The 14551-nt window shown below is 40.4% G+C and overlaps 1 protein-coding gene across 1 annotated transcript; it reads right to left on the reverse strand.

Moving 5' to 3' along the window:
- Positions 1–837: 837 nt before the first annotated feature.
- Positions 838–12377, reverse strand: smo (smoothened, frizzled class receptor). Its single transcript, XM_033615047.2, has 12 exons — positions 11915–12377; positions 8080–8279; positions 7708–7917; positions 7450–7622; positions 7115–7334; positions 6878–7001; positions 6650–6742; positions 5109–5217; positions 4559–4744; positions 3905–4053; positions 1728–1862; positions 838–1582 (listed from the first exon to the last, which is right to left on the reverse strand). Exons 1-12 carry the CDS (start codon positions 12159–12161, stop codon positions 978–980), a joined length of 2451 nt encoding a protein of 816 aa, XP_033470938.2. The 5' UTR covers positions 12162–12377; the 3' UTR covers positions 838–977.
- Positions 12378–14551: the final 2174 nt, after the last annotated feature.

A 14551-nucleotide genomic window follows, 5' to 3' on the forward strand; every position in this document is an offset into this window, starting at 1 on the left:
TTTAAGTTTTTCTTTAAATAAATCATGTCACTATTACTTTGCAGATGACAAATAAATTGAGAAAAGTAAAGGCAAGATAATAATTTGGGTAAAAATCTGAAGTAAATGAGTGTACAAAATGAGTCATTTTATACATATTTAACCATTTCTCTGTACCTCCTGGCTTCTGTGTAAGTCATAACATGTGTCACAAATGATTAAAGAAGCCTCTCAAAGTCTCTCTGTATAGATTCTGTGATATAAGTATTATTAGGAGAGGGAGATAATGGTTAGTACCTCAAATTAACTGTACATACACAGAAGTAATTGATGGCTAAGTGGTGGGAGGAGAGAAAGTGAGTCCTAAAAACAAAAATATAACACAAAAGAAGACCTGGGTTGAACAGTATTTGCAAGTAGCCCGTAGCATTTCTTTTTGTACCTGTATGGTCTTCTGTATGAGTCAGGTCTTACTGCCCTGGCTGGGACAGTACAAATAAAGAACATAATTGACTTTCACTGCCTTCATCTTCAAATGTCCTTACCGATAATTCAAAACCCAAGTTGACTGTGTCAATAATCAACATGCCACATTTAGTTAAATGTTGCGACGGGGCTGGGCTGATACTAGCTGATGAATGCACAGGGTGCTGTCAGAATAAAAATATCTGTTTCAAGCCACATAACGTTTAGCTGCCTCATTTGTCTTGCCATCATGGAGTTGCCTTTGAAATTTTCTTGGACACAAATAAAGTATAAAAAAATATTTTTTTCATTAACTTATTCACAACATATTTTTTCACTTTATCCCTTTGTTTTGTCTAAATTAAAAAAAGGAGAAGAAAAAAATAAGACAATAAAAAACTGACCAGCTTAGTTCCATCTTGACCTCTGGGTATTAGGAACTGGATGCACTTTAGTAAGAAGTTTGAAAGTATCCAGCACTTTTTGTCGCTCACTGTCTGTGCACCACTAAGATATATATTGGAGCACTGCTCTTAGAAGTCAGAGTCAGCATCCATAAGCTCTGCCTCCATTAAATTGGTCCTGGAGTGAATGGGTCCATAGCCGGCCCTTCGGCCTGCCGGCACCCGAGCCACGTGGGCCAACCTCTCAGACAGCCCGTCTGTAAGATCCATCTCCCCAGGGTAGCGGGAAGGCCCACTGGGCTGCCAGGTGGAGGCTGAGGGCAGGCAGCGTGGGCCGAGACCCAGATCCTCCGGGCGGTCGTTGAAGGTTAGAGGGTTAGAGAGCAGGCCATAGCTGTTTCGACTGCTCTGGTAGGGAGGGTAGGGACACCTCTCCTCACAGGACAGAGGGTGGGAGTGTTGGAAATCTGGGAAGGACCCCGGCAGGACCTCCTCCTCCAGCTTCTGCTGTTCCTGCAGGTTAGCGACCAGACTGGGGTGGCACGGCAGTTTGGGCAGGCGAGGCACGGAGCTGCGACCGAACTCGCGCTGTCGATAAGCCTGGTGCTCCACCGCCTCTTCTGCTGGACGCACCTCCTTCTTCCTCTTCTTCTTCTTTTTTTTCCTCTTTATCATCTCTGGTGAAATCTCAGCCTCCACCATCCACAGCCTGTTCCTCTCCTCTGGAGGTGGCACTATGAGGAAACAACAGAAAATAAGTCGACAATCAACAAAAGAAGATTAAAAAAAAGATAGAAAAAAAAGGTGAAGAGGGATAAACAGAAGACAGGCAAGAGGGAGGGATGTAAAGCAGTAGGTGTAATGACCTCCCGCTCTCACCTGGTGTACCAGTCGGAGTCACAGAGATGTCCTGAGGCAGGATGGCACCTCGCCTGGCCACCATCTTAGTCACATGCTGCGCCCATGCTGACGACATGTCATTCGAAGGCTCATTTAGCTCAAAATTGATTCCAGCTATGAATGAGAAAAGACAAGCCACAAACTCTCCATTTAGGGACAACTGAGGACAGTTCAAACCCAACGTACACTTAATGGCTCCCCTGCTGCGCCTCTATAGCTCTGAACTGCTCCAAGCTAAACAAGCACGGCAGCCGCAGCAGCCTCACAGCTTACATGAGCGGAGGAATGTGTCATGCACTTCTTAGCTACAGACATAACAGTTGTCCCTGACGGCATGGTCTCTGTGCCACAAGAAAGCAAATGGAAAATCTTTTCGGGCCAAATTTTTAAGAAAAGAACATACAGTGGTTCTTTACATCAGCACACATGGCGCCACTTTTGACATTATATTACCACAACACAATGGATATTAGCAGCATATTGTTTGTGGGACTCACAGCACAGCATGTCCTGGTTAGGAACACTGTGTAAGAAATAGTCCCTAGTTGGAAACCCAAGTATATCTGCATGGCTTGATACTTCCAGGTGTAAATGAGAATCTATCTTTTGTATTTTTGGTGAAGCAATCCTTTGCTATGGAGGTAAAACACGGAGCATCCTATGAATGATATGCATACATGAGGTCTTATTTCCACTATAAATCATTAAGTAAGATGCCCTGCAGTTTCAGTTATTAACCACAAGATGGAAGTGTGCAAACGTCACCAGATGTGGCTTCCACTGTTTGGATTTTTAACCCAAGTAGTGGTCAATAAAGCAAACATTCACACAAACTTGAAAATGTATTTTAGTGTTTGAAAGATGGTCTCTTAATAAAACTGAGCTGTCAATGTAGTAGAAAGATTCAAATACTTTTAAAGCTAGTGTTATTTGACCAGACAAAACAGAGAAGAAGGGCTGTGGCTGTTGCTCAAGAGGTAAAAGAATGTCAGAATAATCTGAGCAATGAGTTACCGACTAGGAAAATTAACACAAACAGCCCCTTAGGTCACAACAACTTGTATAGTAGGCAAAAATGTTGGTACTTGAGTTGCAGAGTTTTGGTTCTAGGTTGTAACTGTTAGTTGCTGTCCACGTAGAATGACCTAGATGAGTTAGAAAAGGTATTTATTAGCATCAGTCGGATAAGACAATACTTCAATAGCTTTAGGGGATGATCCAATGGTACACTAAATTTTTGGAATTCCATAAATTGGTTATGACTGGAAAACTGTGAGCTGACAGCCACATATTCTTTACACTACTTCAGTTCTGCGCACAATTTGACCAATATTTGACTTAAGTAGCTGTCAAGATTAAATGAATAAATGAAGACAAACAATCATTTGTTCACTCCTGATTTCATCTTATGATTTAACCAATGTTTGATTTTACTTTTCTCCAAACATGTAACTACCTCTGCTTTCCAAATTAAGAAAACAAGGTATTAACAGTATATACAAGTACAAGTAGATAAAAAATATATGGGATTATATTCGCAGGAAGTAAAAAATGTACACCGTTGGGTGTGGATGAGGGGCCCACTTTTGGGACCCGTATTTCCTAAGTAACGGCTGACCTGCCACCCGGGGAGCGCATAAATGCAGCAACAATGCAAGCTTGGCTGTTTTTCCACAGGAAACAATATGGCGACTGGCTTGAGTCAAACAATCTCAAGTTACAGTTAAACAGTTGCCTAAAATATTTTTCTGAAGACATTTTGGGTGAGAAACAGGCAATACAGTGACAGAATATTGATCTGAGTTTGGTCTGAGTTTGAGAGATAGAAAGAGCCAGGCCTCACTCTTGATCCACTTCTATACACCTTGTGTCTGAGGTGACCTGCATATGAAAATGCCAAAGTACAATTTGCAGTTGAAGCAACAGCCCTAGTGCAAGCTAAAATCGCCAGATGACACACAATGCTGATAAGATGGAGGAAAGTTTACCATAGTTCATTTACGCATACTACCCACATTGCTATGATGCAAAACTGGTTAAAAATCAGCAAAGTATCTCAAAAAGTCAGCTCTGTTTTCTGTTCTCTCAAGGAAAAATTACACTCTAATTTATCCGAACTTCAGTTTACTCAGAATAAATTATTTTTAATGACTCACCCACTGGTCCCTCATGGGACACGGTGTGCATGCTGAAGGACAGCTCCTTCTCTGGGTCCTTGTGAAGCTCCTTCCTCATCGCAAATGCCTTGGCGATCATCTTGCTCTTCTTGATCCTCTTGGGTTCATTGTCACTACGGCCAATGATCCTGACACAGGAACATAAAGCAGGTTCAGACAGAGACACTGACACTGTCTGACAGTTAAAAGACTGAGTATGACACGTTTCATGCCATCAGCAGCCATGTGACACTGGGCAAGACGCTGATTTCCTACATGTCTGATTTTACGTCAGTCTGGATGAGACGGTCTTAAGCCTAAACTGAAAACAATAATTTCACGAAGCTTTTGTTCAAAGCTGGATGGAACCTAAGTCCTGTGAGCAAAATCCAAGTCACAGTGAGGCCTTGTGAGCACTGTTACAAAACCAGGGATTAACACACTTGACCAAATTTATGCCTCCATTCTTTCAAATGATCAGGGTGAAAATCTCTGACAGGGAGAGTCTGCTTGGTTGGTGCATGTTTGGGACTTTTCCACACTGTTATCATATCTTTAAAACCATATATGGACGCGGACAGGCAGGCAGCCATGATGTGAACATGAGCAGTGATCAGAGACTGATAAAGGGATTGAAAGAAAGTCTTTGCTTACTTGCACCAGGTCCGCTTCCAGATGAGGATGGTGGCCTTGGTCCAGACCCAGGTGCTCATCGCTATTCCCGTCCCAAACATGGAGAACAGGTTGATTTTCTCCACCATCAGGCTGGGCCGGTTCTTGATGGTGCACTCTGGGATCGGCTTGTTGGTCTGAGAGGCGATTGTCACGTTGGCTTCACACCTGTTGAAAACATCACACAGATGATCGGTCTATGTGTCGACCACGCCACATGTGCCTCCCACACCTTCTAGCCATATAACTGAGGTACATTCAAACGCTGAATCTGGTAAATAAGCAAGTCTTTTACATGTCGGGGCAAAGGAGAGAGCGGTTTACATTTTTGAGGCTAAATTAATTCCAATCCAGCCAGTGTCAACAGTGTGGAGAAATAGGGCTACATTCACCACTGTAAGCTGAGCGGTTGCGCAGCGGTTTTGGAGACTCAACAGCATCAGTTTGTGGATTTCTGTGTGGAGGGTTTGCAGGTGTGTAATAAATCACAGGTCTTTTTGCCACCTAAAGAAGAAGGACAATAAAAACTTACAGCACATATTCTCTAAAGCTCCTCTCCCATTCAGCCTGGTTGAAGAAGTCGTAGAAGTGGCAGCCGAAGGTGATGAAAACAAAGCCAAAGGCGAGGAATCCAAAGATACCTGACGAGGAGAAACAGAACAACAGATCAGATGTGAGATACCAGACGCGTCACTCCCAATAGCAATCATACAGAGAGGACAATCCACCTAAGAAGATGATGGAATCTAATCTAATCAGGAGTCTATCGTAAAATAGACTACTGGTTAAATCATTGATAAAGGGGCAGAAAACAAACACGACCTGAAGTAGGAAACCTCAGTGTCATTTTAGATCCTTATTTCAATTTTACAGCTATGGTGTGACCTTTACTGAGCCAGCGAAATTTTGAGAAGCTTGTTCATGCTTTTGTGTCCAGTCGTCTTGACTATTTTAACCCTCTATACACTAGCCTACCTCATTGCAAAAAAAAAAAAAAAAAAAAAAAGTTTGAAGAAAAACTAAACAGAGAGACCATATAGCTCCCAGTATCTTTGAGAATTGATTTTAAAATCTTTCTGTTGGTTGTTAAGGCTCTTAAAGGCATCACCCTCTCCCATATAACAGATTCTCTATTAGCTTATGTCCCTCCATTAACCCTGAGATCCTCCACAGCTGCTCTTTTAACTGTTCCTAATGTCATTACAAAAACCTTTAGGGATGCTGCTTTTAGATACCACAGCCCAAAAATATGGAACACCCTGCCTTTGAATATCAGACTTGCTGGCTCAGTGGACAGTTTTAAACAGTGACTCAAAACATAACTTTTTAATATGGCCTATAACTAGCAGCTATCTGTTTTAATTCTTCATAAGTATTTTTTATTACTTGATTAATTAATTATTGATTGATTAATGTATTTATTCTTCTCTTTTCTCCCTGAATGAGCGCTGTATAATTGTATGGTTTTATTTCTTTGCTCTTTGTCACTGTCGCTGAACTGTAAAGCACTTTGGTCTTCTGTTTATGAAAAGCGCTGTATAAATAAAGTTCATTCATTCATTCAGTAGTAATTTGTATTTTTCTTGCCCAGAGATATTAGTCCAAAATTAGTATGTTGGGAATGATCACATTCTGGGGCAAATTCACAAAAGGGTTGCACAGCTTTTGTGGTCAAACCTGCAGAAATAAGACCTGCGCTGCCAAGCAAATAGCGTCTCAATGCTCGTTTGCAAAAAACAAACCAAAAAAAAACCCTGGCAAACTGCACTCAGCTACACTTTATGGGCATGTTTGCGCTGTAAATCCATTCGAGCAATAACTTTCCTAAATCAGACCTTGAGACGTGGCAGATAGCAGTTACAAGTGATGCGCAATTTATGGTGCTTTCAGCCACCACAATCAATTCTTTGTGAATTCACCCCTCTGTGTTTAGAGTGCCCAATGATGTGCTGCTAAAGACTCTTTAACATTTCATTTTTTCACCTAATACTCAGATTGACCTCGGTTATTGGTCTGATCATAACCAACAAATGACAAATGAAATGCCAAAAGATAATAGAGTAGAGGACATACCAAGTCTCAGCATCGTCTCGTTGATTTTGCTGGCAGCTTTCTCACTCAGTAGACCTGGGTGGTTACTCTTGATGGAAAACAAAGTCATGACACCTAACAAGAGAAATGCACTGAATCAGTTGGTGGTCACTTCTCAAACATAACAAAGCTTGACAGCTTTGGATGGAAGAGCTAAAACAGCTTTTCCAAGGATTTAGTTGTTTGACTTGAAAGAAACTATCTACTCACCCCGAATGAGGAAGTAACCACCGACAACAAGCACCACTCCGATGGGAGCCAGCACAAACCCAGCACGGTATCTGTAGTTCTTGTAGCCCACAAAACATATCCCACTCACTGAGTCTCCGTCCACCTGTGGAGCACCACATGACACAGCAATAACAATTTAGATCTTTTCTTAAGACTAGAAAACATTTTCCAGTCTCAGAGTATCAGACTATATGAGGTGAACAGCTCCCTACGCACCTCAGCGATAGCCAGGATGGCCACAGTGAGGACGAAGGGGATGGACCAGGTGACCATGTGGAAGTAGGAGGTTCTGCCAGACAGTGGCTGGTGGGTGGTGCCCAGGGCTTTGAAGGACGTGTGCCAGGCATAGGTCAGCATGACGAACCAAATCACACCCGACATCAGGGAGTAGTACACGATGATGAAGATGGTGACACATGACAGTGTCTCCGAAGACCTGTCGAGAACAAACAAACATTAAGACGATTTTGAAGTTGAATTTTCTAGTTGGGAATGATCTCTCATCTCTTGACTGATGCATGATGATGATACATGAAAGCAGCACCACTTACGAGGGCTCTCCGAGTCGCATGGTGTTGTCGCTCTTGCACACAATCTCTTCACGCGCTCCATCCAGGAACTGTGCCAGCCAGCCTATACTGCCCACAAAGAAACAGGCGTTGATGTAGAAGAGAATGACAGCTGGGTAGCGGTTGGAGTTCTTCCAGTCGGCAAGAAACGTGGCCTGAAACGGAGGACATGTTGAGAGTCAGAAGAAGTTTGAAAAGAAGACATCGGACAGAATTATGGGTACTGTAGTTATGTCTCACCAGGGTGAAGAAGGTGCAGAGGAGGGTGATGGTGCCGAAGTAAGCGATGTAGGCGTGCATGTCATTGTGCTCCTCTTCAGTGAACAGAGGGTTGTCACACTGGATCCCGCAGCCCTCCACATCTTTGTACCAACTGGACTGAATGTCTGTCTTCACCAGGGGAGCTTCACACTGGCCTGACATGTTGAACTTCAGCTTCTGGACCTCATTCTGCACCCAGAGGACACAAGGTGAAAGGTGAGCCTCTAACTTTAGCTAGAATACAGTAACAGGTCTGTTTGTGTACCCTGACCTCTGACCTGCAGTGAGAAAGACATTTCCCTTTGGGGATCAATGAAGTGCCTCACAACGTTACATAAGAATAAAGCGTACCGAACAGCCCACAGGGAATTTGTCACATTTGAGGAAGTTGGGCCAGCCTCTCTCCTGGTCCACGATGCTACATGGTCGACGTGTAGCCAAACACAGGCTCTGGCTGGGCAGCTCCACCCGACCGTTCTCACATTTGGGCATGTAGACGGCACAGAGTAAAGGCTGGATGACCGACCAACAGCGAGGAGCGTTCCGCAGACCTAGGACAGAATAGAAGGCTTAAAGCTGAGCAGGACTATGAGTACAACTGTTTTACTTAGACACAAATAAGACTTCAAAAGTGCCAATAAACAATATATTGCTGCAGCTTTAACTACTGTTGAGGTTCCTGTGACTTCCTGATTATGGAATCCACTTCAGGTGGTGTTCTAGTTGAAATGTCCAGAAAATTACAACTTCCCAGTGCAAATGGATCACACAACACACACACACAGAGTTTTGGCACTCTAGTGTTTAAGATTCGGGAGAGAGTTTTTATGTTTAGCAATAATTTTGGACTGTCTTAGACCATAAAATGTGCCAGTAAACCCGGAACTCCGTTAGCGCTTTTAGCACTTCGGTTCTCTCGTCTAAAAGTCAATACGTTTTTTGAATGGTATTTTGGTAAAATGCCTCAAATAAGGTCTGTGGTTAACAAAAGCTTAAGCGAGTTTCAGGTTTTGTTCTACGACATAAAACACATCAGTAAATACCCTACTTGTGAATTTTGAAGCTTTTATGTGTCGTAAAAAAGGCGGTTGCTAACAAGTTGCTCAATATGACTACAAACCCTGTCGGGGACATTAAACGTCATCACCCCCGAACAGGCGAGAGTGCTGGCAGTCCGTCATTACAGCTTCTTATTTAGCTTAAACAGTCTGATTTCCCCATTATACAATGATTTTAAAATAAAGCGGCTGAAATGAGTTGAAAGCTTAGTAGGGCTGCAACTAACGATTATTTTCATTGTCGACTAATCTGTCGATTATTTCTTCGATTAGTCGACTAATCATTTCATTGAAAAATGTGTTAAAATGTTGAAAAATGTCGGTCTGTCTCGCCCAAACCCCAAAATTACGTCATCTAATGTCTTGTTTCATACTCACGCCAAAGGGTTTTAGTTCATTGTCACAGGAGAGTGTATAAAGCTGCCAATATCTGAAGGTAAGAAGCTGCAGCAAGAGTATTTTGGGGTACTTTTATAGTACTTTTCTATGAAAAATGACTCAAACTGATTAGTCGACTACTAAAACAGTCACTGATTATTTTAATAGTCGATTAGTCATCGATTAGTCGACTAATCGTGGCAGCCCTAAAGCTTAGTGGCGGTAACGCCAAGAGTCATGCGACCATGGAGTAGTCATGTAGTCCGTTAAAGCCTAACGTTAGCTTTTTACTTCTGGCGATTGCATTTAAGCTTCAAATGCGGTATGAAAGGTGTTCATATGTGAAGATTATCTCGCTGAACAAAACCTGTAAGTATCATAAACTTGTGTTAGCCACAGAGCTTATTTTCTGACATAATCCAAAACGCAATGCAAAAATCACATTCACTTTCTCTTCCGGGAACCAGCGCGATGCTAAACTTCCAGGTTTTGACGTCAGCCCTGGCACACTCTATAGGAATGGCATATATGAATTTTGAAAATGGGTGAAGGGCCCTTTAATGTGATAATGTTGGGCGAACAAAACAAGCATTTTGAAGGGCTCTAGGAAATTGTGATCAGCATCTTTCATCATCTGACATTTTAAAGTACGGATGCACGATAACATTGGCATGTCATCAATGTCGGCCAATATCAGCTTTAAAATCAACAATCAGAATCAGCCAACATGCTTTTTTAAAATTTGCACAATGAATGAATATTTCGTATGTTAAATACATGCATAGTAGGATGGTAATTCCTCTACAGAAGAGACTTAATGATCACTAAATCTAGGTGGGGAAAAAAGTGGATAAATCGATATCAGTATCGGTTAATGGTCAAATGAGTTGTTACATGTTGGCATATCAGATATCAGCGAAAAATCCAATATTGTACATCCCTAATTTATAGACAAACTGAATCATCAATTATCTGCTGTTTAATATAAAGGAGAATAACAGGTAGTTGCTGCCCTATGTTTTTAACGATCACAATTGTGATAAAGACATACGGCATTGCAAAGATGTATTTGAGAACAGTCCTGATGATGGAGTGTGATTTTGTGAAATGTTTGTAATGTGAAACATGAGCAACTAAAACCAATCTCTGAGGATTCCTCAACATTTTATAGAGTAACAATGTCTCCAGCAACTGCCTACAATTTGATAGAAACAATCAAAAGCATATTTAAACCTCTAACAGAGCAAAAATATTGTTTCTTTGTAATTTAATATCCAGCTTAATAAGGAACAGTATGCATGAAAAAGATTTCGTAAACATGAACACGAACACACTGCAACTAGAAAATATTTCATTAAAGAATAATCTGCTAGTTATTTACATGATTAATCGATAAATTGGTTAGTCTATAAAATGTCCAAAAATGCTCATCATATTTTCCCAGAGTCCAAAGTCACATCTTCAGTTTCCTTCTTTTGTTCAACCAACAGTCCAAAACCCAAATATTCTTCATTCACCTTCAATGACAAATAAAAGTAACAAATTCCCACATATAAGCAGCTGGAGCCTGCTACTGTTTGACAGTTGTGCTTGAAAACATGACAGAAACGATTATTCAATTATCAAAATAGTTGTTGATTCATTTCTTTTGATGGACTGACTCATGACTCCATCTGCTGTAAATTACACAGGAGCCAGAATAAGCCCAACATTATAAATAAAGCTCCTCATCAGATCTGGGTTATCTAAGTGCCCTTGAGCCTGTGAAGCAGTGACCTGGCTCTGACAGCTCATTAGTGAGTGCTTATGAATGTGAAGCAGAATATCTAAAACCCTTTTATTAGTGAAACTCTCCTATTGTTAGCTACCTAACACCTATGAGTGATTCCCTTTGTTGCCTTTAATGGCTTTTAACCCTTCATTTCCTGCTCCACTGTATCACACAACCCATTGTCATACCAATTAACATTATTATCACATGTAAACAGAACACAGACTGTTCCTGTGAAGTGGAACTGACGCCATTGCTGATGTCCTTAAACACTTATTTATTATTTTAACTGCAGCAAATAAAAGTTTGAAAGCCAAGTTCTCATTGTTTTTTTAATGTCAACATTTACAGAGTATTTCTGGTAGTCAATAATGGATTTATAGTGAATTATGAAGTTATTATAAGTACTTTAAGTCAGTTATGTCACATGAAGATTCCTAATGACCCTATAGGTATTAATAGTACTATATATATATGTATATATTTGCATTTATTTTCTGTGATTAACTAACATTAAAAAAAAGTAAATCATTTAATAATTAATTTTACCATATATATATATATATATATATATATATATATATATATATATATATATATATATATGTATGTGTGTGTGTGTGTGTGTGTGTGTGTGTGTGTGTATATATATATATATATATATATATTTTACCTTTTATTATTTTTATATATTTTTTCTCTTACAACAGTTTTCTTTTTGGAGGATAGGATGATTGGCACTCTTCTTCTACGACATATAAAATATTAGTATGATTAGCACTCTTCTTCTACAACATATAAAACGCTAGGATGATTGGCACTCTTCTTCTACGACATATAAAATATTAGTATGATTGGCACTCTTCTTCTACGACATATAAAACGCTAGGATGATTGGCACTCTTCTTCTACGACATATAAACTAAATAAAATGAGGTTAAGCATCTTTGAAACTTGACTAGGACCCATTAAATCTTACCAGACCACATGGTCAACTTCTCAAAAGCCTCTTCTTGGGTGCTTGAGTCCTCCGCCAGGATCAGAGAAGTGTGTGTGTATGGTAAAGGTGATCCCAGACATGTGTTGTATTTAAGTGCCTCGCAGGTTGTGGTTTTCTTGCAGTTGTCCTCAAATATGGTCCCGTTTGGAGACAACACCGCCCCGGCAGCCCAGACGCAAAGCATCCCGTAAAATCCAACAATGGGGCTCCGACCCTGGGAAGACATCTTGGGGAGGAACAGATTCAGCTGTGCACAAATAAAACCACTTTGAATTCTTCAATTCTCCTGTTTCCCAGGTACCCCAAACATCAAGTTTTCTTCACTGGATTTAAAACAAGTTTCCAAACGCGGCATGGTGCGGGAAATCTGCAGGGCGCTTCACAGTTTTCTCGCAGTCCTCCCAAACTTTTTTATTCTGCGCTTCTCGTCCGATCCCTGCTGGATCCTCCTGGATTCCTTCATCATCCAAATCCAAACAGCTCCAAAAACACTGTCCCCAACTCTAAAAGAAACGCAACATCAATTTAAAACCATATAAAGAGTTCATTTGAAGCATTTTAGGCTGAGTATGAAAAAGACATCAGGCCGAGAAAGTTGCAGCTTCGCCCTCCCCCCACTTCCAAAAAACTTGCCATGAAAAAGTCTGGATGTGTGTAATAGGATCTCTGGCTCAGATGCACCACCCCCTTTTCTCCCTATAGCCCCCCTCTTTTATTCTGGCAGAAAAATAAGATGATAAATTATCCTACATCTCTCTACGTGTCCCGAAGAGTGATTTTAGTCCCGGTGAAGTGTGTGATGAGAGCTTTCAGAGGCTGTGTTGTGTGTCCCGAGTTGCAGCTCAGTGTCTGCTTGTTTTTTGTCTCTGGTATGCACATGGTGGGGGAGAGCCAGAGCAACAAAACCTCCCCTCCCATCCCCCTCTGCAAGTGGAAGAATGTGCCTTATGGCAGGCCTTCTCAAAAGTTTCTCATCTCAAGGACCCCCAAAACAACACAGACCCCCACCTGACAGGTTTCCTCTCATGTAGCTTGTGCAGATTCATACACCTGTAGGGTATTATACATGATAAAGTCACCAGCAGTGCCTACTCCAAGGCAAGGCAAGTGTGTTTAGATAGTGAATTTCAGCAATAGGGCATTTAAAGTGCATTAAAAGTATTCAGACCAAGATAATTTAAATGAAATTAAAAGCAGTCATCCTTAAGAGTGTGAAGCCGAAATGTTTCTCCCTTATATCCCTTAAGGACCCCCAGCTGGTCCTCAGACCTCCTGAGAACTACTGATCTACCAAATCAATATACAGGGGCTATAATACAGCCGTTATTAACATACTAAATGTATTTAAAATGTGTGTGTATGTGCACTCAAAGTTATATCTCAAAACTCATTTCAGTAGAGCTTCATATCAAATCTGTATCATGAGCTTTTCAGCATCTTTGAATAAGACGCACATGGTGCACAAGAGACAAGCCAGCACACAGATACGTATTTGAATTAAAGGAAAATACATTAAAATACCTTAGATCAACCAACATATCTATGTAATCCAAGAGTTTGTGTACTTGTAATTATTTTATTTAATTTTACTTTTCTTTTTTCCCCTTAATTTATTGCTATCGGCATTAGACTTTTCTCTATCTGGCATTTATGTTTTTACTTATGTAAATGTGAAACTGTCAATGTATATGTTTACTTAAATTTATTTATTTACTTATTTGTATAAATGTATGCTGTATGTAAATTTACTGACGGTCCAGTACTGAGGGTGGGTGTGGGGTATATATATCCAGAGATTTGATTTAATTGTTCTGCGTTCAAGTTGCCCGCTTATTTATATTTGAAAATAAAAAAGACTTTGATATAAAAAACAACAACCTTGGATTAAATAAATAAATTGTACAAGTATTCATGCCAAAGAAATTCAGATATGTAGCACTGTTACTCCAGTAGCCATGATATGGGTATTACATATTCAATATAGGTATAAGCATGGATGGATTACTGAATGGGCAGGGGCCCTAAGTGTCAGGAACGTACTGACCAGGAAGAGACGCAAAAAGACTACAAGGAGATGAAAACAAACTGTATAGAGGCAAAAAATAACTACTAAAACAAGCAAAACAACCACAAAGAAATACAATATAACTACAAAAAGATCCAAAATAACAAGTAAAATAAACAAAAAGAGACACAAAAGGACCAAAAAAGGATATAATTACACAAAAAGATGCACAATGTGTACAACAAGACACAAAACAACTACAAAAAAAGATGCAAAACCATCACCAAGTCTGTGTGTCTTGTTCCTATGGTGGAGACGTGGTGGGGTCTTTTGCATATTTTCGCCCAAGGGTCCATTGTCTTATAATCTGCCCATGGGTGTAAGTATGAATAATATAGATACACATATATGTATGTCATGCATTATGAAAGAAAACTGTGATAGAGCCATGCAACATTGAGGCACTGTGAATGTGGTCCAGTCTGCACTGATGATGTCTTGGGATTAGTTATGTAGGTATGTAGTGGAGATTAAACCCTCCCCTCCCCAGACTAGTTCATACCACTCTTCCATAAGAATGTATGATTAAAATACATGTACTTTTTTACTAT

Source organism: Epinephelus lanceolatus, chromosome 23 (assembly GCF_041903045.1).
Source record: "Epinephelus lanceolatus isolate andai-2023 chromosome 23, ASM4190304v1, whole genome shotgun sequence".
In the NCBI taxonomy this organism is placed as follows: Eukaryota; Metazoa; Chordata; class Actinopteri; order Perciformes; family Serranidae; genus Epinephelus; species Epinephelus lanceolatus.

What these genes read in the sequence shown, in the direction of transcription:
- smo (XM_033615047.2), bottom strand. Translation starts at nt 12,161, where the DNA reads ATGTCTTCCCAGGGTCGGAGCCCCATTGTTGGATTTTACGGGATGCTT. An exon ending in AATTCCCTGTGGGCTGTTCG is followed by an intron (nt 7,918 to 8,079) that starts GTACGCTTTATT and finishes CTCTGGGTGCAG; the next exon opens with AATGAGGTCCAGAAGCTGAA. An exon ending in CGAGACGATGCTGAGACTTG is followed by an intron (nt 5,218 to 6,649) that starts GTATGTCCTCTA and finishes TCTCCTCGTCAG; the next exon opens with GTATCTTTGGATTCCTCGCC.